This window comes from Pseudopipra pipra, chromosome 8 (genome assembly GCF_036250125.1).
Source record: "Pseudopipra pipra isolate bDixPip1 chromosome 8, bDixPip1.hap1, whole genome shotgun sequence".
Lineage (NCBI taxonomy): Eukaryota > Metazoa > Chordata > Aves > Passeriformes > Pipridae > Pseudopipra > Pseudopipra pipra.
In genome coordinates this window covers 32,911,490-32,935,464 of record NC_087556.1, presented here as the reverse complement: position 1 = coordinate 32,935,464, position 23,975 = coordinate 32,911,490, and the positions used below count along the sequence as shown (strand labels likewise).

Sequence of the window (23,975 nt, the reverse complement as noted above, 5' to 3'; positions counted from 1 at the left end):
TGGTTTGTATTTGAGTTACTGTGGGCTTTTTCTTAGTCTGGTGCTCAGTGCACACAAGAACTTGAGGAAAGTCACTAAAAATATGAAGAAACAACCCCCCCCCAACTTTTTCTCTTTGAAATGACTGTGCAGACTAAATGATTTTTATCTGGAATATTACTGGAGGTTTATTCAACTATTCTTTAACCAAAGTGCATTCTGACATACTTGCATGAACTTGCTGGGCAGGAATTTTTAACTGCTGGATTTTTGCTCTTGGTGCTTGTAAGGCAATGTTTGCTCTAGGAATAAATAAATACTGACTAATTGTTCCTGAAACATGGAAAGACAAAATGAGGTAAAATTACTGTGAAGAGTTAAAATATTAAACATCTCTTTGCATCTTCTGAATTCTTTGTGAAATTCTGTGGTGTGAAATGGAGGGACAGCTGCAAGTTCAAGGGGGAAATTAGGAAGAGCTGCAGTTCCATGAGTGGCTACCAAACATTTTCTGCAGGGAAAGATGATAATTATGCCTTTTTGCTTAATTTTTAAGTAGTGGAGTGAAAATTAAACCCAAACAACTACAGCCTGGCTGGTGAGGAGGGTGGGAAGGTGCCAGACAGGAGATGGGAATAAAGGGATTAGAGAACCAAAAGGTATCTGTAACGTGTTGGAAGGAGCTTCTAAGTCCCTAATTTTGGTATAACTTGTCAGTTTTCCCAGTTTACAAACCTTTCATGGCTCTTCTTTTGTATCTGTTAAACTTAAGAGTTTAATTTTCATTGATTTTCAGTTTAGCTGATTTACCCCCAAAGATATGCTCGAGGCCATACCACAAGGGTTCAATGAAACCAAAGCAACCTACTCATATGTGGATTCTCTTCTTGCAGTTTCCACCCCCTTAAAAGACATTAATTTCAGTCTTTTTTTTGTTTTTTGTTTTTATTAGGGGGCAGCACTTAAATACTTGCCAGCTATTGTCAATGATGTGAAATTAGTGTTTGATCCAAAGGAGCTCAGGTGAGTGGAGTTAGTTAAATATGAATTTCATACAGATCTTTATTTTTCTAATATATATTTATATATCTCTCTCTATAATACAATCATCTGAGAAATTTTATTACTTTGGTTTTATACCCTATTTTTTTTTCCTTGCAAATAATTATAGGGCTACAGAAAGAATCTTTTTTTAAAGTATGACATCAAGGTTTGACAAATGTCTGAGAAACTTTGCAGTACAATGTGACATAGCAGGAATTATCAATCAGGCAACTGCCATCAAAACTCTTAAGCTGCCACCATGAAGCTTCACTTTTTCAAGTATAAATTTAATGTAAATAATAGAATAATAAATAATTCAGTCAATCCTGTTGCTGGATCAGTGTTTCAGTAGCTCATAAACACAGGAATGTTGTTAGTAAATAAAAAGGATAGTAAGATGTTTAATTAAAAAAATGGAGAAACCAAATAAAAAGTCTTATTTCAGGAGAACTTTTAAGAGATAAAAAAAGTTTGTCTTTCATGTGCTATTACAAGGCATTTGAATTGAATAAAACCCTTTTTTAGCTTAATTTGATTGCACAAACCCTTCTACATATTGTCTGGTTTTATTTCTATGGTCTGATATGTGAAAATGAGGAAAAGAAAGGTAAAGTAGAAATGAAATAGATAAGTATAATCTCAGTCTAACATTTCAGTGGCCTGAGGAACCTGGCATTTAGATTCTCTTTGCCTGTCAACTGTGTTACATGTCCATTTATGCCTCCTCTGGGCCTGGGAAGTACATTTTTGTGGAGTTTCTGGACTAAACAATAACTTTGGTTTGTGACAGCAAAAGTACTGGGAAAATAGACCAAATGAAAACACCAGGACTTCGCCTCTTTTACCCCAAACTACAGTTTTTTCTGTGCTATTAGAAATCCAAATTACAGTTAAATACTGAGAGGATTTAAATTGAGATTGAATTAGAAGTGAAGGCTTAACAGGAAAACCAAAAACCCCAAGATTTTAGGAAGGGATGCAAAATTACTGAAAAGTCTTTTCAATGTTCTGTGGGATGTCAACTGATGAGTGTGATGGTATTTTATGCTAAAATGTGTGTGGGTTTTATTTACTTATTTATTTTTGTTGTTGGTAGCTAGTAAGATGAATTATTCCCTTTTAATTTTTGGTGTGTATAATCATGGATGTGAGGATTGAGGGCAAGCAGAGACAATGAAAGTTAGAAATCTGAAACGTGGGAGAAGGGTGTAAAACTGAGATAGAAGGGAGGGGGCAGAAGAAAAGGCATCAAAACCCAAACAAATGTGTTGAAGGCAATTCATATTTCTCTGACTTTCCTGTCAAACTCTTCTACATCTCAAAAGTGCTGAGTTTGCTTGTTCAAAAGTATGAAGTTGTGTATCTTGTCCTTTACTGCTGGATGTTTTTTATGTATTTTTGGAGAGAGTTGAATGTGTTTTTCCTTTTCCCTGTGTGTGCAGCAAGCTCTTCACTGAGTTCATCCTGAACGTCCCCATGAGCCGACTGACCATCCAGAAGCTCTACTGCCTCATCGAGATTGTCCACAGCGACCTCTTCACACAGCACGGTGAGTGGGCCCCTGTCACCAGCAATCTGTGGCTTTATTCAGTGTCCCCAGACCTCTGCTCCTGCTGCTTTGTCCTTCCTGCCATCACAGCAGGGTCTGGAACACGTTAAGGGTGTTCCATTAGAAGGACAGGAGTTAAAGTCATGGAATACCAGAATGGTTTGGGTTGGAAGGACCTTAAAGCCCATCCAGTTCCACCCCCTGCCATGGGCAGGGACACCTTCCACTGGAGCAAGTTGCTCCAAGCCCCATCCAACCTGAACATGAGGAAATGCCAATTGACACTGCAGGTTACAGATCATAAAAGAACTGAAAGCAAAAACTTGGAATTTGTTATTTTAAAAGGGCACTAAATAACCATGTCCTTGGCCTTTGTTGTAGCTTTAACTGCCGTGGGTTTCATCAAAACTATTAATTCAGCTTTTGTGCTCAGTGAAGTTCTGTGGAGGAAATGGAGGTTTTTGATGTGCTTTCTGTCTGAAGCATCATGTTCTCCCTTGAAGCTGTTCCCTGGCTGAAGTAAAACAACACATAAACCTTTCAGAGTGTGCTGCTCATCCGTGTTTTATTATTTTCTCCATCCGTGCTTTGTTATTTTCTGCTTTTCGATTAGTGGGCCAGTGAAAGATAAGTTCAAGCACTTGTCCTGCAGATTTCCTCATTTAGGGTGAAACCTTTTATTCTTTTTTCTACCCCAGTGCAGATACCTAACCAAGTGTTTGTGTGCTATTAAGGGGAGTTAATGAGGGAGCAAATGGGCAATGGTTCAATGAGAAAGGAGATTTGAAGGGATGCTTTGATGAGGAAAGCTGGGACCATGTGATGCAAAATACTAAAAACTTTTCTGATTCCAATGTAAAGAAATATTCTTGGTGGTTTAGTTTTGTAGTAGGCTTATACCAGGTCAGGTGGTGATGAGGTAAGAATAAAGCTGAAAACCAGAGTCTGCCAGTTGTGTCACCACGTACTTGTTGCTTGAGAGTATAGAAATTTGGCAGAAACAGCAGGTCCAAACTTGATCTTCACTTTTGAGATCTTTTGAAATTATTCAACCCATAAATGGGGCTGGATGTGCAGGAATAAAGCAGAGGAATGAAGATGGGTTTGGTGCTCTCAGAGCCTGGGTAAAATGGCACTGATGTTTCCAAGACCACATTAATGTTTGCTCTTGCAGATCTGCATATCAGTGTTATTCCTTTGATTCATCAATTCTCAGCTCTCTCTCTCTGTGTAGTAATTTTGCCTTCTCCTGACTGTTCTTAGCTTGCGGTGATTTTTGGGGCAGAAATCAGCAATAAAAGGTATCATTCTTTACTGTCTTAGGTAGGAGAAAATTGAGATAACTGAAATAAACCAAGAAATTATGACTATAAAACACACTCCTAAGAAAGGCACATCATGCCTTTACCACACTAATCTCTGACTTCCCTTATTCAACCAGTTTAATTTTGAGGTGGAAGGAGAAGTTGTGTGTGGCTGCTTTGTGTTTTTAACCTGACTCACACTCAGCTGTTGAGGGTGCAGTGAATGGTGCAGTCCAACATTATTGAGCTCCTGAGAGATTTAAATGAATCTGTTTTAACGGGAAGGTGATGAATCTGAACTCAGGCCAGGTTTGCTGACAGAGCAGAGCTATTTAATGGCTATGAGATCTTGTCAGGAGGCTCCTGACAGGGGTTTTCCTGTCACTGGCTGTTAAAAACTTCTTAAATCTGATGTGCTTCAGTTGGGTTGTGATGAGGATTCCAGGCTCATCTGTTAACCCAAACCATGCTGGGATTCCATGATTCTCGTGGATGTATTGAGGTTTTTTTGTGTGTCAATAAACAAATTATTTTCTTAAAAACTTCTCTTGCCACCAGTATGGAATCAGACTGGTTTGGGTTGGAAGGACCTTAAAGCCCATCTCATTCCACCCCCTGCCATGGGCAGGGACACCTTCCACTAGCCCAGGTTGCTCCAAGCCCCATCCAACCTGGCCTTGGACACTTCCAGGGATGGGGCAGCCACAGCTTCTCTGGGCAACCTGTGCCAGGGCCTCACCACCCTCACAGGGAAGGATTTCTTCCCAATGTCCCATCCAGCCCTGCCCTCTGGCAGTGGGAAGCCATTCCCCCTTGTCCTGTCACTCCATCCCTTGTCCAAAGTCCCTTTCCAGCTCTCTTGGAGCCCCTTTAGGCCCTGGAAGGAGCTCTCAGGTCTTCCTGGATCCTTCTCTTCTCCAGGTGAACCCCCCCAGCTGTCCCAGCCTTTCCTCACAGCAGAGTGGCTCCAACCCTCTGATCTTCTCGTAGCAATTCATCATCATGGTCCTTCTCTCCAGAGCTCATGTCTGCAGAGCCAGTTGTGCTGGGCACCTTTCATAAACACTAAAATTCACTTGGAAATAAATTAACCCCCTTAGCTTTTTAAATTTAACTGCTTCTTTCCCTTGCTCTGTGGGTTGAGTTCATGACTAAAATGCAGTTGACTGCCTCTCCTCCTTCCCATTGATTCAGGAATTTCAAACTGATAGGGAATACTTCTGTATAAGTAGTCAACTAATCCTGTATCCTGCTGCAGAAATGAGATTTTCTTTTCTAAAAGCAATGTGCTCTACAGGATTGTGGAATTGATGGAGGGCTGGTGAATGCTCAGAAAATTTCATCAGTGTATTTCTGGTGGAGAAAAATACTCGAATTCTGTACTTTGAGAGGTCAGAGGGGACTTATTTGTGTCTCCGGAGGAATTAAAATCCAAAAATATATGAATTTGTGAAGCTTGGAGGATTTGGGGGTGAGAGGGGTGGGTGTGTGAAGCAGTTTGCTAAAGGATCAGACTGGAAGGATGTTGAGTGATGGATGATTCAGTGTGAAATCTGAGGAGTTTGGGACCTTGGATGAGAATGGACTATGGTGCTGTGGTTTGTGTATCTTTAAAAAAAAAAAAAAGATGTAAAATACAGTTTTAAAATTTATGTATCTATATATATAAACTTAAATATGAATATGTAGTAGTTATATAAAACAATTAGTTGTTTCCATATAGAAGTAAATACATGTATAAATAGGTGATATTTATCCCTACCACAATTAATAACATATAAAATAACAATATAGATGAGTGTGGAACAGTTTTATAATAACCTAATGCATGCTTTCAGTTCTGCACATGTAAGTGCTCATGGTTGGGAGTTAAATAAAATGTCTTATCCTTGCAAACATCAAGATTTTGGATTATGTAAATAATGATTTGTCTGATTTGTTTTGTCCTATAGAGTTGTTTGGATTCTCTGCTGCTTTGTTTTCCAAATGACTTCCAGCTGATTACCAAGTGAGCTGTGGAGCTGCTGTTGTCTGAAAAAGAAAATCTAGGGATTTCTCCATGAGGAAATTTAGTCTATTAAATATTGGTAGGCAGCAGATAGCATTTATAAGAGTTCTTATTGTTTAATTATGACCAAAATTACATCTCTGTTTCCATGCTGTGTAGTGGAAATGAAGTTACTGAGCACTGGTTTAATTTCTTTGGCCACTAAATGAACCATAAAATAAAGAAATGCATTTGTCAGTGTCCTCCAAAAGAGATGCTTTTCAATTGACACAAATTTATTGCATGTATTTACCTTCAGCACAGTTCCTGTGTCACTGCTTCAGTGAAGTCTTTGCTTGGGTGCTCCTATGTTGATAATTCCTCCTGAGCATCCTTTTTATGAAGATTAATATTTGATTCCCACTGCCCATTTCCCTGACATTAATCACCATGGGTTGGACTTGTGCAGTGGAACAGATATGGAATTATTGTTGTCTGGAATCGTTGTGCATCACACTCGGGAGCTGCCACCAGAGCTGCCTTGGGAGCAGGAGAAGGATGTTCTGGACTATACATTTATCAAGATTGCCCATTAATCAGGGCTGGAAGGGGGTTGTGACAGGCAGGCTGATACCTGCCTTTCCTCCTCTGGACTTCCGAGTAATTAACATACAGTTGATCAACTCAATGTTGTCTAGAACAGTCTGTAGCAAAGATGCACTGAAAATCTCCTGTCCCCCTAGGGGCTGTTTCCATAGCACTCCATGGATTGGTTCAAAAATCAGAGCATCATGGAATTGTTTGGGTTGGAAGGAACCTTAAAGACCCTCCAGTTCCACCCCCTTCCACTATCCCAGGTTGTTCCAAGCCCTGTCCAACCTGGCCTTGAACACTTCCAGGGATGGGGCAGCCACAACTTCTCTGGGCAACCTTATTCCTTACCTGCCCAGATGCTGAGTATCATGAAATCACCTTTTGATTTTAGGCCTGGCTTTCCCATTGGCAGTATTTATTCCTTTTTCCCTACTTCATAGTAAGCTCTATATCAGTGTTTTCTCTTTACAATAAAAGTTCCGCTGGTAATTTGAGTGCCACGTAATCTTCAGAAAGGTTTCACAGATTTGGTGCTTGCAGGGTCCTCTGGCTGTTGATTTTGTTGGTTTTTGGCTTTGTTTGTTTGTTATTACAAAAGATTTCATGGAATCATAGAATTGGTTAGCTTGGAAAAGACCTTTAGGATCATCAAGTCCACCTGTCAACCAGCCTCAGCACCGTGTTCACTGCTAACCATGTCCCCAAGTGCCACATCCACACGGCTTTTAAATCCCTCCAGAGATGGGCACTCCACCCCTGCCCTAGGCAGCTCTGCCAGGATTGGACAACCCTTTCCAGGAAGGAATTTTCCCTAATATTCAACCCGAACCTCCCATGGCCCAACTTGAGGCCATTTCTTTTTGTCCTGTCCCTTGTTCCCTGGCAGCAGAGCCTGAACCCCCCCCCAGCTCCCCCTTCCTGTCAGGGAGTTGCAAAGAGTGAGAAGGTCCCCCCGAGCCTTCTTTTCTCCAGGCTGAGCCCCCCCAGCTCCCTCAGCTGCTCCTCCTCAGACTTGGATCTTTCTCTCAAGGGCCCAGCACACCTTGACACTTGGTTTTATTTCCCTGTTTTATAACCAGCAGGTGCTCCCAGGTGGATGCTGAGGAAGGCAGAGGTGGGAACTGAGGAGCCTTGTCAAGTCCACCCAAGGGAACTGATTGTTTGTGTGGGTTGTGTAACTCCAGACAAAGCACTGTGACAAATCAATTAGTGTTCCCTTTCTCAGAAATTCAATCTGAATCCCTTCCCCATTGATCAGGGCTGACTCCAGACAGTCCAGCTCAGAGGTGACACAGCTGCAGCTCTGCCTTCTTCATGCTGCAGATATTAAATTAATCTTTGCCCTCTCTACTAGTGGGGCTTAGCAGGGACATGAAACACTCTCAAACCTCTAATTAGGGGCCTTTTAGGTTACTAAAGATTGATTCACCTCTCAGGTTTGCAAAGGCATGTTCTGTGCAACAGGACATGGAGGTTCTTCCTCTCCCCTTCCCCTCCCCTGCTCTGTGGAGTTTTGCTTAATCTGCTCTTTTTGTTTTTCCATGGCAGTCCAAGACTAAGGGAACAGCTTAGACTGAGGCTTTACAAATGCAGAGGTACCAGGTTGAGATCACTGAAGCAGCTTGGCCATTCCTTGGGTTGACATTTATATGGTAATTAGTAATTAATTTAGACCTGGTGATTCCTGGTATGTAAGAACAATCTGAGTACGTGAGCAGGGAAGGGGATATTTTGTGGATAGGAGTGAGTGGTCAAAGTCTGGAGGAGTTCAGAGGCAGAAGTTTCTAAGGTGGAGGTTTTGGTTGAAAAGCAGGTGGCTGGAAATCTGGAATTTACCTTCTTTTTCCTGATTTTTGTATCTTACATAAGCACTGAAGGACGTTTAGGCAGCTCTCTGGAGTTACAGAAAGCTGTGTATGTAACCTCCTGTTTTGTGTGCAGACTGCAGGGAAATCTTGCTGCCAACCATGACAGACCAGCTCAAGTATCACTTGGAAAGACAAGAAGATTTGGAGGCTTGTTGCCAGTTGCTGAGTAACATCCTGGAAGTGCTGTACAAGAAAGACGTGGTGAGTATTGCACAGTTGTGTGATGATCAGCACTTCAGTGATCTCAGTAAGATAATTGAGCAGGTAACTCCTGATGACTTGGATTTTATTTTTATATTTTAAATATAACCCCCCTCAAACAGTCTCTTCTAGCTCTGTTATGTATCTAGGGATGAGGATGTGCAGTGTGACACCTCACACAACACATCCAATACAGCACTGACTGTTTCTGAGGCGCATCCAGTACAGCTTTTCTGGTTAGTTAGTGAGCAAATAGATATTTTTAGGAGTTCAACCTTCCCCTTACGTGGTGTGTGGCCTCTGCCAGGTGGAAAACATTTTGTTTTGGTGTTTTGTTTTTGTGTTCCCCCATGAGCATTTTGGGAAATGTGCTTTGAGATGTATTGTTCCTGACAAGGTACACAGACATGCAGCATGTGTAAAAGTCCCTTTTTTTGCATAATAGTCCCTTTTTTTGCCTTCTCTTGACTTCAGCTAACATACAAATATCAGTGCTTTGCTGGAGAGCTGCAGTGATTTGATGCTCTCTTAAAATTTGGGCTGCTTCTGCTGCCTGAGCCTTCATTCCTGTGTGGAATCATACACTAATTCAGTTGGAAAGGACCTCGGGGGTCAGCCACTCACATCATATCTGGCATCTTATTTAACAGTGGTTTTTGGGATTGCTCTGATTTTGTTGCTTTTTTAAAAGTAGCTCTGTGTGACTGCTTCAGAGAGGGGGTTGTTTTACAAAGGAATTTGGTTTTGGCAGCTTGGCTGCTCCTGTCATTCTTTGTTGGCTGCATTTCTCTCCATGGTGGGACCTCACCTACAGCTTCACCATCTCCCAGGCTGTTCCTGGCTCCAGGACCAGTACCTGTGTATATTTGTAGTGGTGAGGGATCAGTCTTCAAATACATTTTTCATATATAAAATAAAAGATGGGAGCAAAGCTCATCTGTTTCTTTCTCCTTGTTGTGTTTTTGACTTTGAGTTTTGCCCATCACTCTTCACAGGGTTTCTGGGCTTGTCCTTAATACCTGTTGCAGTAAATATTTCATTTTCAACTCTTTCAAAAATAGTGGTGGATTGCTCCTAATACAGAAATACTAATTTGAAACAACTGACTGAAATGGGCAGTTCCTTAATGAAAGTTTTGCTTTGCTTTTCTCTTTTAATTGAGCTGTTGCAGAACAGCCCCCTCCTGATTTGGTAATGCCTGGGGGGTTTTGATGTTGGAAAAAGGACTTGGGGAAAAGAAAATTAATAGGTAACTGTATTTCCAGAGAGTTGCTTTTCATTGAAATTGTACCAGTACATGTTAATTTATCAGTAACATGTGTTAATAAAATAGACTTTGTTGAAGTGGGAGACTTAATTTTCTGCTTTTGATCAACAGCAAGTGATGTTTTGATTAATTTTCACAGGACAGGTGGATTTAAAGTTCAGTTGTGTTGGTGTCTGTTGTTATGTAGTTTCCACTAATTTATTCTCTTTCCTTAGGGGCCAACCCAGAGACATGTCCAGATAATCATGGAGAACCTACTGAGAACAGTGAACAGAACAGTTATTTCCATGGGACGTGATTCCGAGCTCATTGTAAGTGTCTCCTGATGGAAACTTAAATACCTCTGTCACATCTTTGGGAACCTGCCTGTAATAGGATTTAAATCCCAGCTGACCCAAAGCAATCAAAACCTCCTGTAACTGTCTGTGTGCTTGGGAAGCTGGAAAACACTGGCTGCTCATTTTGCCGGGGAGAAAAAAAAGACTTGAAAAGTATCTGTGGGCAGGTGATGAGCCAGATCTGAGATATCTGTGTTCACCTAGATGATGGATGGTTGGTAATTAGTCAGCTGAGAAGGGTGGAAATGAGAGACTTGGCTGTTTGTTACTACTTTACAAGCACTTACTTGCCTTTTTTGACTGAGATAATTAAGCTGATGGTATTCAAATTATTGAAGAATAGAGCCCTGAATTATGATGTTCTGAATACCTACAGGAAGGACTGATACCAGTCACATTGTTGTCTTACCACTGTGACTTTAAAGCCTGACACTTGAATTTTTCAACTGTTCATTAATTAATATTGGTCTAAATAATGAATAGGATAGTGAGGCCTATTGATATCTAAAATAGGGGCAGATCTAAGTGTGGGTTTGGGAGTGTCACTGTGTGTTTTGGGGGGTGTCATTGTGTATTTCCCTTTATCTTGTATTCTTTTGTTGGTGTCTGCATCTGGCAAGTGATACATGTAGGAAACTGGTCCAAGTGGCCCAGATCTGTGATCTGTCTGAGCCCTTGTCCCTCTGTTCTGCACCAGTTTGGTCTGGTTTGGTTCAATACCCTGATTTCTTTCTTAAAAAGGGGTTCATTGTTAGTCAGATCTGAGTCCTTTAGCAACTTGTTTTTTTGATCTCCCCTTTCCCTTCCACTTTAAATTCTCTGTGTAATTGCACACAGTGATATGTGACTTTTAAGAAGGCTCTGTGTCCTCAGCACCTCTCACTTACCTGTTGCTGCCTCTCTGCTTGGCACATGGTGGTGCTTGTGTTGGCAAAGATGCTGCAGCTTAATTTTGTTCATCATCCACTGACTTATTTTTGGTCTTCCACTTTTATCACTTCAGTTTCCAACAACAGTTTTTGTTTTAAGGAAGAGATAATGGGTCAGCAGATCCATTGCTGGAGCAGGAAATCATAGAATCCTACAATGGTTTGGGTTGGAAGGGATCTTATAACTCATCTCATTCACCCCCTGCCATGGGCAGGGACACCTTCCACTAGCCCAGGTTGCTCCAAGCCCCGTCCAACCTGGCCTTGGACACTTCCAGGGATTAAGAATCCAAAACCTCTCTGGGCAAATGGTTCCAAGTAGATCATTCTTACAGAATATTCCAGTGCTGGGATTCAGTAACAGGGAAAGGAAGTCGAAAGACGTGTATGTTATTTTAACTTCTTCAGCTTCACTTAGAATGTGAATTAATTATTGGTTTGATGAACATGATTCAAATGGCATTCAAAAATGTTAATTATGCCTTTTACAGTTATCACATTAGATCTGAAAACTTCTGTTTGTGTTTTAATTAAGTACATTTGTATTAAAAATATCCCTGGTGCTCATGAGCACAGCCTGGAGTCCCTCCATCTGCAGGCTCTGTAATTAGTTAATGAGGACTAACAGGAAGGGTACTTTCAATGAGTACTTACTCCTAACTTAACATTCAGCCTGTTGCTGAAAGGAGGCCCCTGTGAGTAGCCAGTAACAACTTATTTTTGTGGTGTCAGCAAAGCAGGGAGAGCAAAATGTATAATAATCATAATTAGGAAGCATAACCTGACTTCCCTTGGATCAGATTTGGGTTGAAATGATGCACTGACTTTTCTTTTTTGACTTTTACCTGGAACTTATAGTAGAGAATTAACCATCCAGGAAGAGTAAGAGGAAGGAATTCTAAAAGTAAAGGATCTTAGAGACAAAGTATAAGTAATGATAACTTTTTAAAAAGAAGTAAAATACAGGACATAACAATTTGTTTATTCTATGAATTTAATTGTATTGGTGTCCTAAAACTGCATCTTTTCTCCTTGGAAACATCCTCAGTGATACCATCTTTATCCCAAACCTGATGTTGCATAATCCAGTTTATGAGCAGTGGAGGAATGTCAAGAATTTAAGTGCTCAAGTGAAAATGTTTGATGACAGGAGGTGCCTTTTTTAGAGTGTTGAACTGGAAGATTCTCCAACAGTTTCCTTTGACCTTGCACATTTGTTTTTTGGAATCCTTGAATGTAAGTTCCTACATAAAATAAGTTGTTTTTTTCATATACCTTCAAAAGAGAATTACCTTGAAATAATATAGACCAGATGCAAGGAGAAGAACTATATATCAAATAAAACAGAGTATAATTGATAGTTTGAAATCTGATTTGACCATAATTTTGGTAGCAAGAGAATTTTTAGTCCTCATTGCTTTAGATTCTTTTTTTTTCCCTGTGGAAGCCTCGGTGGTGGTTTTTACTTGATCCGTTTGCTGAGCAGAAGGTTCTTTGTTATTTTATATTTATTATATATGTATTTATTATATTATTGGTGGAGGGAGGAGCAGGATGCAGGCTGTGGGTGCTGAGCTGTCTCCTGCAAGGTTGCTGCTCAAAGCTGCCTGTTTGAGGTTAATTTTGCTCCTGCCTCGAGCTGCTCCTGCTCCTGGCACAGTGAGAAGTCACCTTGAACAAAATCACGTCTTTCTTGCTGAAGGACATGTTGCCTGAAGAAAAAGTAAATTGAGCCAAGATCCTTGAGCCTCTGGAAGGATGATTTTAAACCATCCCTTTCCTTACCTTTTCTGAAGAATGTTGGGTTCCAGCATTCTTCAGCGTGAGGCAACAGTTGTCCTCCTTCAATAAATCAGGGCTAACCGGCCACCATGGTGGGTCCAAAGGGAATCCTCCTCGTGCTCAGCAGCTTGGAATGTGCTTCATTTACAAAGCCAAGAAAACCAAGGTAGTTCCTGAACAATTTAATTTTAAAAAGGGAATTTCCTGGTCTAGTGGAAGGTGTCCCATGGCAGAGCATTGGAATGAGATGGCCTTTGGAGGTCTCCTCCAACTTGTGATTCTGTGATCCTGTGATGTCCAGGTGGGGTTTTTGGATTCCTCTGTGTAATTTTTGGAAGATACTTTCAGTTGGCAGATCTATGCAGTGATCATAGTGAATAGAGTCTTGATTCCTTTGTATGATGGAACAAATCAAATTCCATTTTGATACAGAAAAAAATGTAGCTTGTAGATGTAAGAGCAAAGAGGGCTCAGAGAGGTTGTGGACTCCTCATCCCTGGAAGTGTCCAAGGCCAGGTTGGAGCAACCTGGTCTAATGGAAGGTGTCCCTGCCCATGGCAGAGGGTGGGACTGGATGATCTTTAAGGTCCCTCCCAACCCAAACCATTCCATGGTTCTGTGATTCAATTCCCCAGAGCAAGCTGGGATTTTAACTCCCAACAATCTGTCCTGAAGAACAGGCTCTGAACACGTAGTGGTCTGTGGGGAACAAAGTCAGTGTGAAAACCTGCTGAGATCAGGGCAAAAAATCCTATTTTGGATATTCTTGGGATGTGTGACTAGGAAGCAGTGGACAGGAGAGGCCTTGATGGCTTTGCTGATGGGTGGAGTGTTTCCCATGTCACTTCTTTCCCCACTCTATGCTTGAGGACAAGGATGTGGTGAAACCAGGACAGAAATGATGCAGAAGTCATCAGCAAATAAAGAAAGGGATTTGTGGTGAGATGCAGAAGCCATCTGAGGTCCATGTGCAGGAGATGTAGAGGTGGCCCTTGGTGCTAGTGAAGCTCTGTGGGATGCAGGTGACACGGGTCACAGGGAGGAGGGGCTGGAGGCAGGAGTAAAGTAGAGAGTGTGGCTCTGATGGGAAGCAACTTAAGGACAAATAATCAGTCAATCCAGGACAGTGGTGAATTGTCCATCTCTTGGCACCTTCTAGGCTGGAGGCCTTTCTGAAAGGCAGTAAAATACAAGAGCAAATCTGTATAAAATATTTATTATTGAGAGTCACAGGAGAGAGTTCTGAGGCTAACAGTTATTTAGGAGTTGAAGCTGTTTGTAAATTATCTTTCTGTGCCTTATAATCTGTCTAGTTTAGGGTTAATGGATTCCAAAATGTTGATGACAGCTTCATTTTCTTCACTGGAATTCTTCAATGTGAAAATACTTTGTTTTATTGAATCACATGTTTTTTCTTCTCTTTCAAAATCATTTGAAATTACATCCTGCAAACTAAATTTCACAGCAGGTGAAGTGGGATTTTTTTTGTGTTGTCAAACCATCACCATGCAGGGATGGATAGGGACCATTCCCTACCAACATTTATGGGAAGAAGCTGCATCCTCCTAATCAAATGGCCAGCAAATTTGTAGCTCTCCCCTTATTTTAATGAACCACAGATGTATTTTGTGGTTGCTGAAATATGACAATTTTTCATGCCGTTCCTTTCATTCTCTTGTGTTGGTGGATTTTCAGTGGCAGTCCAGTTAAATTCCATATATATAATGTGTGCTGCTACCCAGATCCTAAAGAACTGGGATAATCTAACAGCAGATTGGAAAGTCCGTGAAAAATGACCCTATTTGATTTGAAAAAGTAATTAACCTTTAAAACATCAAGTGAGATTAAAGGCAGGGATGGTGGTTTTGCTTCTCAGGCAAGAAAAAGCAAACACTCTGTACCCACAGTAGGATTTTCCAGTTTTAATCATGATTTTTTTCAGTTTATCCTGATTTTTTTTTTAAACTATTTTTTACAGTGATTTTTAATCTTTAAGAAACCAAGGGCTACTCACAGGGATGGTGTTTCCTCAGAGTTCTGAACCAAAGGATGGAATTGTGGCTTCGTGGAAATTATGGACTCAAATCGCAAGGGATATAAAATCACTGCAGTATTTATTGGCTAAAAAGTATTTTGAAGCAGGAAATGGGAGAAGTGCAGATAGAAAATCAGTGTATGAAGTGCAGGGGGCTGTCAGTGAATGCAGCAAAGCCACACTGAAAGTAAAAACGCATTTTCCTTGTCATAACCTCAGAGATCTTCTACAGGAGGGTGAAAACAGCCTGGTCAGTCACATTTAACTAAAAGCTCTAAAGAATTAGGGTTGGGTTTGTTTGTTTTTTTTCTCTTGGTGTCTATCTAACCTGAGCCTGAGTGATTCTAAAGGCAATACAATATGATACATTTTACACACTTGCAAAAACATTTTATTACAAATTACATGGGAGGGTAGGAGAGGACACGAGATGCCGGGTGGGAAGCCAGACTCGATGGATGTTTGCTTTTCCCAGTTTTTAAAAAAATGTAAAAAATTAAAAATTTGCAACTTCTTTAAGAAAATAGCCTGGACATGGACAGAACACGCCATGAGAACGTTCCCTTTCAGCTCTTTGTTTCACCAGTCTGTCGTTCCCTCTCTTGTTTTCCGGGATTCCAGAAGCTCTGGATGAATCAATAACCACACGGAAACAGGTTTGGTGTCACACACAAACAGCTTCATGGGCAAAGCTACTGAGGTGGTGACACTACAAGGATTTTGGAACTGATTGCCACGGAGAGATGGTTTAGTTTCTTTAAAAAACCCAACACTAGGCATGTGAGCACGGAAGAGTTCATGAATTATTAACATTATTTTAAAATAATACTGGATACTGCTGTGTGTTCCTTGTTCTGTCTATATTTGAGATTTCTTTCACCTTAGGGAAAACAAAATAGTATTTTTTAGTTTGGAAATATTCTGAACCATGTCAGGTGGGCTGTCATGTAAACAGTTCTATATTTTTAATTAAAAACAATATAAAATACGTGAAACACATTTTTTTTTTCCCCATGTGAAACAATGGCACTTCCTTCCTGGTACACAGGATCACCTTCCTAATCCTTCAGCTTCCACCAAAGGATTCCAGGATACTTGTTTCTGTGCAAGAACTCGTAGCCCTCTTGAAGTTTTACTGCAAAGGTGCCTTTATTCCATGAAAACAGACTGAAATTAATTTTGGGCTGGCCATGGACATCACCTGCATTCCCAATTTAACTTCCTTTTCTTGCTCTTTTGGGGGGAAAAAAACAACCTAGTTATTTTCCTCCATTTTCCTTGTAGTAATGGATTGGCTGCTGAGCTAAGAGGAAAAATAGTGCCAAGGAAAACCCTTCCAGCACTTTTAGTGTGTGCAAGCTAAAGATCACATTTCTTCCACCTAAAGGCTGAGGAATTGGTACCTTAAAGCTGCTGCAGGTGATGCAATTCCAAACCCCAGTTTGTCACATGACGCTCAAGTTATCTGAAATCCTTAAAAAAATCCCCCAGAACAAAAGACAGCAAGATTCCCACTCGCTGGCCCCTTCTAACATGAGGAATTTTTCCACCCATGGTCATTTTAGATGCAAGTTTAATGACAGTAACAAACACTTAAAGGAAAATGCTGCAGTTTATAAGTCAGAGCGAAATTTAAAGTGCCATTTAAAAAAGGAAAACCAAAATAATATTAGGAAAAAAAAAAAACTGCTTCACATCTCTCCCCTAAGTGTGTATCAATTAGCAAGTACAATTAATAGATCGAGATATAAATTATAATAAGTTGGGGAACCCATCTGAGAAGCTTAGTAAATAAACAGCATTTAAAATTCCAGCTCCTTTCCAAGCAGGTTTCGTCACGTGCTGCAGACTAGAAATTTCCTGGTGCCTTCTGCAATAGTGGAGAGGTTTTCCAAAGACTGTTACAAAAAATACTAAATTATGGCAAATGCCAACAATCCAGATTATGCTTGTTCTGTTTGTGGGGTTGGGTTTGGTTTCCTGTGCCAGAACGTGTCGTTTAGACCTTTTGGGTACCAAAAGTGACATCGAGATTGTCCTGTAGCCTTGACCCTGTGAGCTTGGTGTTGGTTAAAGGCCTGTCCTGATTTTGGGAAGTTTCTGGAGATGAGCAACCAACTGGTTGTTCTGGTGATGAGGACACAGCTAAATCAGAGATGGTGTGGAAATGTGAGAGCTTGGTTGGAGTCTACGTCGCGTGAAGGCAGGAACACACAGTCAGGGCTCGGGGCCGTCGTGGCCTCGGGCCGCGGGAAAAATTGTGCTTTGTCCAGGATTTCTGTGCTGAAAACTGCACTCCCCAATCAACATGGATCTGTAAAACTGACACCACTGCAAACATAAGGCTTGCTTGTTTTTTGTTCTTCCCACCTACCCCCCAGAAGGCTTTAAAACAAGGTGATGTTTCGGAGCGGACGGGAGGAGCCTACGGTTTAACAGGTTAGAACGTGATGCTTTCAGATCTGAGGAGGGGGAAATAGTTTTGCTTTCCATCTCTGTCCAAATTTCCATTCAGGTTTTACATCCCACATTGGCAAACTGCAAATAAAAGTGGGCAAGGTGTTCCCTGCCCCCTTGCTCCGGTGAGTCCAAAGGTACAAAGGCCTTTTTGGTACATACGGTGAGAACTGGGCGCTGCCGTTGGCCAGGAACCCTCCTTGATCCACCACGAGCCTGTCAGAGATGATGGATAGAACTCCAAATATTTTTCAGAGAAGGCCTTGAACTCCACACTTGGGTTAAAGGAACCAGAGTTTCCATCTTCCATGCTTTTTTGATTCAGTTTTGGATTTTTGCTTGGGAGTAGAGGAGTAGCTCTCCTGAGAATAAGGCAAAGGTGCAACCTGAGTTTCCTCAATGGGATGAAGTTTTCTCAAAACTGGCTGTAGTTTGTCTTCTTGCTGTTTAAAATCCAATTCCACGCTAGAAATGAGAAGGAAAAAAGCAGTTATTAATTGTGATGATAAAAGTATTTCAATTAACCCAGCATCCAAGTGTTTAATTTAGAAATTGGAGTAAAAAATAAATGTTTAAGAGAAGGGTCAAAAAAAGGACATTGTGCAAAAGAAAAGTGGGAATGAGATTGTTCAGCCTTTCCTGCGGGTTAGGAGGGCCTTGAGGATTATGGGAGGAACAATTCCTGCTGTGGAGGAATGATCTTTGAGGGCTTCCAGGCTTGGTTTTCCCTCCTGTCTGGGTGCCCTGGGAGCAGCCAGCCAGGCACTGCATCCTTGTGCTTTTGGAAAAGCTGACTGGTTGGCCATAAACAATTGGGCAGTTTCTTTACTTGATGTATTTCTTGCCAGTTTTACCCTGAAATAGATTAATTTCAGTAAATTAAACCAAATATCACCAAGCTACTGTCATGTATAGAGTCATATACATGTGTGGGAGAATAAATAAATAAATTAAAAAGCAATTCTCTTGCAGAGCAGCCTTGCATTTAAAAAATAGGCTGAGGCTCTAAAATTCCCCTCCTGAATTCTAAACACTGTGTTGGCTACAAAATCCTGTCAGCAATTAAGAACCATAATCAAGATGAAATTACAATCCCCATTCCACCAGGATGCTACAGAGGGCTTTGAGTTAACCTTATAAATCAAAAGAAACATGTTATAAAATTCAGGAAAAATCCTGTCTGATGATGGAAATGGAATTTGGACCCCTCAGAAATATCCTGGAACTTGATGGTTTTGGTTGGTTTGTGCACTGAGGCTTTTCCCATCTTGTGCATCACATTACAGAATATTTTGGGCTGGAAGGGACCTTTAAAAGTCCTCTAGTCCAACCCCATTGCAGGAGGGCCCTGGATATCAGAGGATGGATTGAAAAGGGTGAAATTCAGGGAATTTAGACAGTAGGGTTCATTTATTTCCTCCCTGCCTTTTGCTGGATATTTTAAATGTAGCAGTTTGTGGCTGTTGGGCACTTGAGAGGTTCCCTGTCCACCTCCACAGCTGAGGGGTCCTTGGCCTTGCACTGGCTGCCTTCATCATTAATGTGAAATTGTTGTTCCTGGACTTAAATTCACTTTGAATTAGTATTAAATGTGTTTTCTGAGCTGTTTCTGCCCTTCCTTGCTGGGCACAACCCACTGGAGAGGTGAGATCTGCTTCCCCAGGCCTTGTGCTCCCAGTGGAGCACAAGGTCCAAAAAGAGATTTTAAAAGATTTGTTACTACTACCCCTGTCTGGCCTAAAGAGTAAGGATCTGGTACAGAACACCTAAAGCCATTTCAGAGGAAATCCATGGGCAATGTTGGTGCACAGCCTTTGTAAACTGAATATCCTCTAATACCATCTGCTGACTTAGGCAGGGCTTATTTTCCTCTTAGGGTGGAGGAGAAGGAGTCAAAGATGCTGGGAGAAGGATAAGGACAATTTTGTGCTTGGTTTTATTAAGACCTGATGAGTCTGTCTGGAAGGAGTTCCAGGGAAGCCAAAGAAAAGGATGCTGGAAGGGTGTGAGGGCTTTTTGCATCTGGCTGTGCCTAGTTTAGTGTTTGGTTGGTTTTGCATCAGCCTGTGCCTAGTTTGGTGCCTGGTTTAACTGTTCAATCCATCCCTAGCAAAAGTGTCAGCATTTTAGTGATGTGGAGTTATTTGGATAAACCTTGTAACAGCAGAGAAGAGAGATACATTAGGTAAGAGTTCAAATATAGAAAGTATTTTGCCCAGCATTATGTTTTTAGTGACTAAAAAGCCATTTGAAATCAAAGAGGATAATTTAAAAATTCCCAGCTCTGTGCTGGAAGTGGAGAATCTTGACTTTGCAGGAGGCAGCTGTTGGGCATTGTGTTCCTGCAGAAGCACATTCTGACCCTCCTGATTAATATCCCTCCTTGCTGATGAAAGAACAGTGTTGTCTTCACTGATAACACATTCCTGTGTGCACTTTAGCTGGCAAAAAGCAGATTTTAGAGAAGTGCAGCATTAATTCAGTGGGGAGATGGGGAGATCAGTCCATGGGGAATGTCCCAGCACAAAAATGCTGTTGGTGACACAGCAAGGAAATCTCAGAAGGAAGGGGATGCTCTTCTAAGAGCTCTCTAAATCTCATTTAAAGGGCAGCATTTGGCTGGTTTGTTTCTCAGGATAAATTTTTTTGGGGAAAAAAAAGGCCTTTTCAGCTCTGGCATTGCCAGAGTTCATTTTGACTTCTTTCAAGAGTTATTCTTGCAGGGGAGCTCTTAAGAGCTGCTGGAAATTGCTGCGAGAGAGAAATTGTTATAAAAACCCTTTGCTGAACAGAGTAACTTTTTACATAACCAATTTCTATTAAAGACAGACCTCAAGAGAAAAAAAGCATCTTAGTTCCAGACCATCTGACAAACCCCATGTTATTGCCATTTTCAGCTCAGGCTTTCAGCCTTTCACATCCAAATGAAATATTTTGCTTCTGAAGGGTATAAAGAGGCTGCATGAAAAACATCCGTTTTATTTCAGCATTTGGAAGTGTAAATTTTGCAGAATAATTGATTGGTGTCTCTCAAGATCAGTTTATCCAGCTTTAGAGGTGTTTTAATGGACCAGTTCCCTTCAGGCAAATAATCTGTGTGCTTGAAAACTTAGGTTTCAGTTTATACCTGTTTATGCTGCAGTAACAAGACAGTTCTTTACTTTTCTTCTTATTATTTAATTTTTCTTAAAATTTCTTTAAAAATTAAAGAACTACTTATTCTTTAATTTTTTTAAAGTATCCTTCTAAATTAGCTATAGCTCACTTTATTTTTACTCTTGATATCAAACATTAATCGCCATCAGTCTTCAGTCACAGAATTCCAGACTGGTTTGGTGAATCCCAGACTGGTTTGGCTTGGAAGGGACCTTCAGGATCATCTCATTCCATGGGCAGGGACACCTTCCACTAGCCCAGGTTGCTCTGAGCCCTGTCCAACCTGGCCTTGAGCACTTGCATGGATTAAATTCAGCAAGAATTCCATATTTGTAGGAATTATTGATAGTTTTGTTATAGAGCTGAAGATCTTTCCAGGTCTTTCACTCCTAAATTTGATTTTGTCACCTGTCACAGCTCTGACATCCTGTTTTGCTCAGTGCTATTTCTGTCCCTCAGTATCTATAGGTATCCTCCCTCCAAATGACCTTTTCCTGAAATATCCTCTGTGCCATGTGCCTCTTTTCATTTTCAAACTTGGGTTTTGTCCCATAAGCCTCCCTGTAATAACTCCATTAACTTAATTATCCAGGACTCCGTGTTCTTCTGCTGTTACACATGGAGGTGAGAATTATTTGCTTCAGAAGCATTTTTTCCTAGATAATATAATAATATTTTTCAAGAGCCTGACAATTGTGAAGAAGCCTGACAGAAACAAGAGATAAATCCATTATATAATGCCAGCAGCACAAACCTTGGCCTCACACACCTGAGCAGGACATCCTAAAGCTTCTCTTAATTACACTATTGTTAAATTTGGAACACTGGGTCAGGGTTTTTCCACGTTCAATGCCTGTCTCAAATTCTTCCTCCAGTGCAGAGCGATGAGCTGGTTTTGTGAACAACTATAAACAGGAAAATTCTATCTCTGATAAATACTTTGGTTTTCTGGCTTTTCTCCCCACAATAACTCTGTACTTACACGGTTTACAGCCAGAACTTTGCATTTTAGGGCAGTTGCCTGTATATTGGTATTTCTATCAAAGTCTTTCCTATGAAAAGTTGGCCAAGTAAAACCAAATAACAGCTCTTTGAGAATTTAATTTTGATGTGCTCATTATACACCAGGAAGAGCTTTGTAATTAAGATGTCTGTAATCCCTTCACAGTAAGAATGGTTTGGGTTGGGAGGGATCTTAAAAGCTCATCCAGTTCACCCCCTGCCATGGGCAGGGACACCTTCCACTAGCCCAGGTTGCTCCAAGCCCTGTCCAACCTGGCCTTGGACACTTCCAGGGATCCAGGGGCAGCCACAGCTTCTCTGGGCAACCTGTGCCAGGGCCTCCCCACCCTCACAGCCAAGAATTCCTTCCCAATATCCCATCTATCCCTGCCCTCTGGCAGTGGGAAGCCATTCCCCCTTGTCCTGTCACTCCATGTCTTGTCCAAAATCCCTCTCCAGCTCTTCTGTCAGGGACCTGAGGAATTGATGTGGACTTTCTGGATTTGGCTTTGTTTCTTTAACTATTTTGAGTACTTAGTTAATTTATTTTTTGCATGCAGGCAGCAGTGAACCTTTGCTAATTTAGTTGCTTTATGAGGGATTGAAAGCAGAGTTTGAGGAGTGATAACCATTGGGATTAAGCAGATGGACTGTGGGAGGGGATCAAGCAATAGGCTCAGAGGTAGGAATGGGTTTTCTTATTTTCTAGCACAGTCACACATTATTGTCATGAATCCTTTTAAGACTGTGAGATGCTGATGATCTGTTGGGTACTGCAGGATTGCTGAATCAGAGGGATTCAGATTCAGGATTCGGTTGCCGAGGGTTTGATCAGGGAATCATAGAATCCCAGAATGGTTTGTGTTGGAAGGGACCTTACAGCCCATCAAGTTCCACCCCCTGCCATGGGCAGGGACACCTTCCACCAGCCCAGGTGGCTCCAAGCCCTGTCCAATCTGGCCTTGGGCACTTCCAGGGATGGGGCAGCCACAGCTTCTCTGGGCAACCTGTGCCAGGGCCTCCCCACCCTCACAGGGAAGGATTTCTCTAAACCTGCTCTGTTAGTTTGAAGCCATCCCCCTTGTCCTGTCACTCCAGACCCTTGTAAATAGTTTTTCTCCTTCTTTCCTGAGGGCTCCTTCAGGTCCTGGAAGGTCAGAGTCAGGTCACCCCAAAGCTTCTCTTGTCCAGGCTGATCAATCCCAGCTCTCTCAGCCTTTCCTCCCAGCAGAGCTGCTCCAGCCCTCTCATCATCGTGGTGCCTCCTCTGGACTCTCTCCAGCAGCTCCATGTCCTTCCTCCACTTGTCTGTTGTCACCTCCAAGGCTGGAGCCTGGGAAGGCTCCAGGCAGCCCTTCCCTCTGCTCTCATTTCAGGTGACACCCCTTCAGTTCACCTCTTTATCCTGCAGTTTCCAATGTTAAGCCCAAATCCTCCAAGCATTTATAGAGCAGCTGAACCCTTTGAATTTAGGTCGAATAGGTGAAGCAGGAATTAAAGAATTTCATCCTGTCTCTTCCTGGGTCACGGTAATTGGATGACATGGCATTAGTTCGTGCCACATCTTGGAAAAACAGGATCCAGATAAGCACTAATCACTTGGAAATTACCTTAATGCACTTTCCAGCACATTAAATTTCCTGTTGCAACCCAAAAATCCCCAAAGCCTGGGATCCAAAGCCCTGCCAGCATTAACAAGCCACCAAGATCCATTTTTCCCACTAAGTATCTTGCAGTCTAGAGATAAGATGAGAACATATAAATTAATTAATGTGGGTAGGAAATAAAAAGGTGATGAAAATGACTATTCTAATCATTTAATCACCTGATTTTATTAGACTGTTGCAATTTTAGGGATTGATGCCTTATGTTCACTTTGTATGGCCATATTTATTAATTTTAATAATTAGTAAATTAAATATCTAACCTTTACATGTGGGCTCTTTGCTAACTTTTAGCTTTATCCCTCTATTATAACAGATTTCTCTTGCAGATTTTATAGTGAATTGCATTTAATAGATTCTAAGAATACATTTTCTGTTGAATAATGTGAACCCACCTTAGATTAATATCAAATAAAAATACAGCAGCATAAATCAACATTTCAAAGGAGTAAAAAGCAGCCAGAGTTAATGGTTGGTACCACTTGGGGTGATTCCTCCCCTGCAAAGAACAATAATGCAGAGTTGAATTCTTGTTCTCCATAGGCAGAAATTGGTTGGGATTTGATCTCCTAAAAGTTGCCTTCCAGAAGCCAAGGTAGCCTTGTAAAAGCTACTGAGTATTCCTGACCTTTCCCAGTAAAGGGAAATCCAGCAGGAATCCTCCAAGATGCTCCTTCACAGAAGTAATTCCTGCTAAAGGCCTAAGAATATTGCACAAAATATTACAAAGAAGCCCCCTTTTTTCCTCCAGATTTCTGCTCAAGGATTAAAATTCACCCAGGCTGGGAAATTAAACAGGAGCAGAAAGGACAGTTCCAG

The 23,975-nt window shown here is 41.3% G+C and overlaps 2 protein-coding genes across 3 annotated transcripts in view; one reads left to right on the top strand and one right to left on the bottom strand.

Moving 5' to 3' along the window:
• Window positions 1–23,975, top strand: part of DOCK1 (dedicator of cytokinesis 1) — a 278,858-nt gene that overhangs the window by 74,363 nt on the left and 180,520 nt on the right. For both annotated transcript variants that reach the window (XM_064663542.1, XM_064663541.1), the window contains exons 24-27: window positions 932–1,002; window positions 2,466–2,572; window positions 8,399–8,526; window positions 10,009–10,104. In XM_064663542.1, the coding sequence (XP_064519612.1) occupies window positions 932–1,002; window positions 2,466–2,572; window positions 8,399–8,526; window positions 10,009–10,104 (402 nt within the window). The remainder of the gene's footprint in view (window positions 1–931; window positions 1,003–2,465; window positions 2,573–8,398; window positions 8,527–10,008; window positions 10,105–23,975) is intronic.
• Window positions 14,940–23,975, bottom strand: part of INSYN2A (inhibitory synaptic factor 2A) — a 42,634-nt gene continuing 33,598 nt past the window's right edge. The window contains exon 4 of the mRNA XM_064663543.1: window positions 14,940–17,799. Within this exon, the coding sequence (XP_064519613.1) occupies window positions 17,616–17,799 (184 nt within the window). The 3' untranslated portion in view covers window positions 14,940–17,615. The remainder of the gene's footprint in view (window positions 17,800–23,975) is intronic.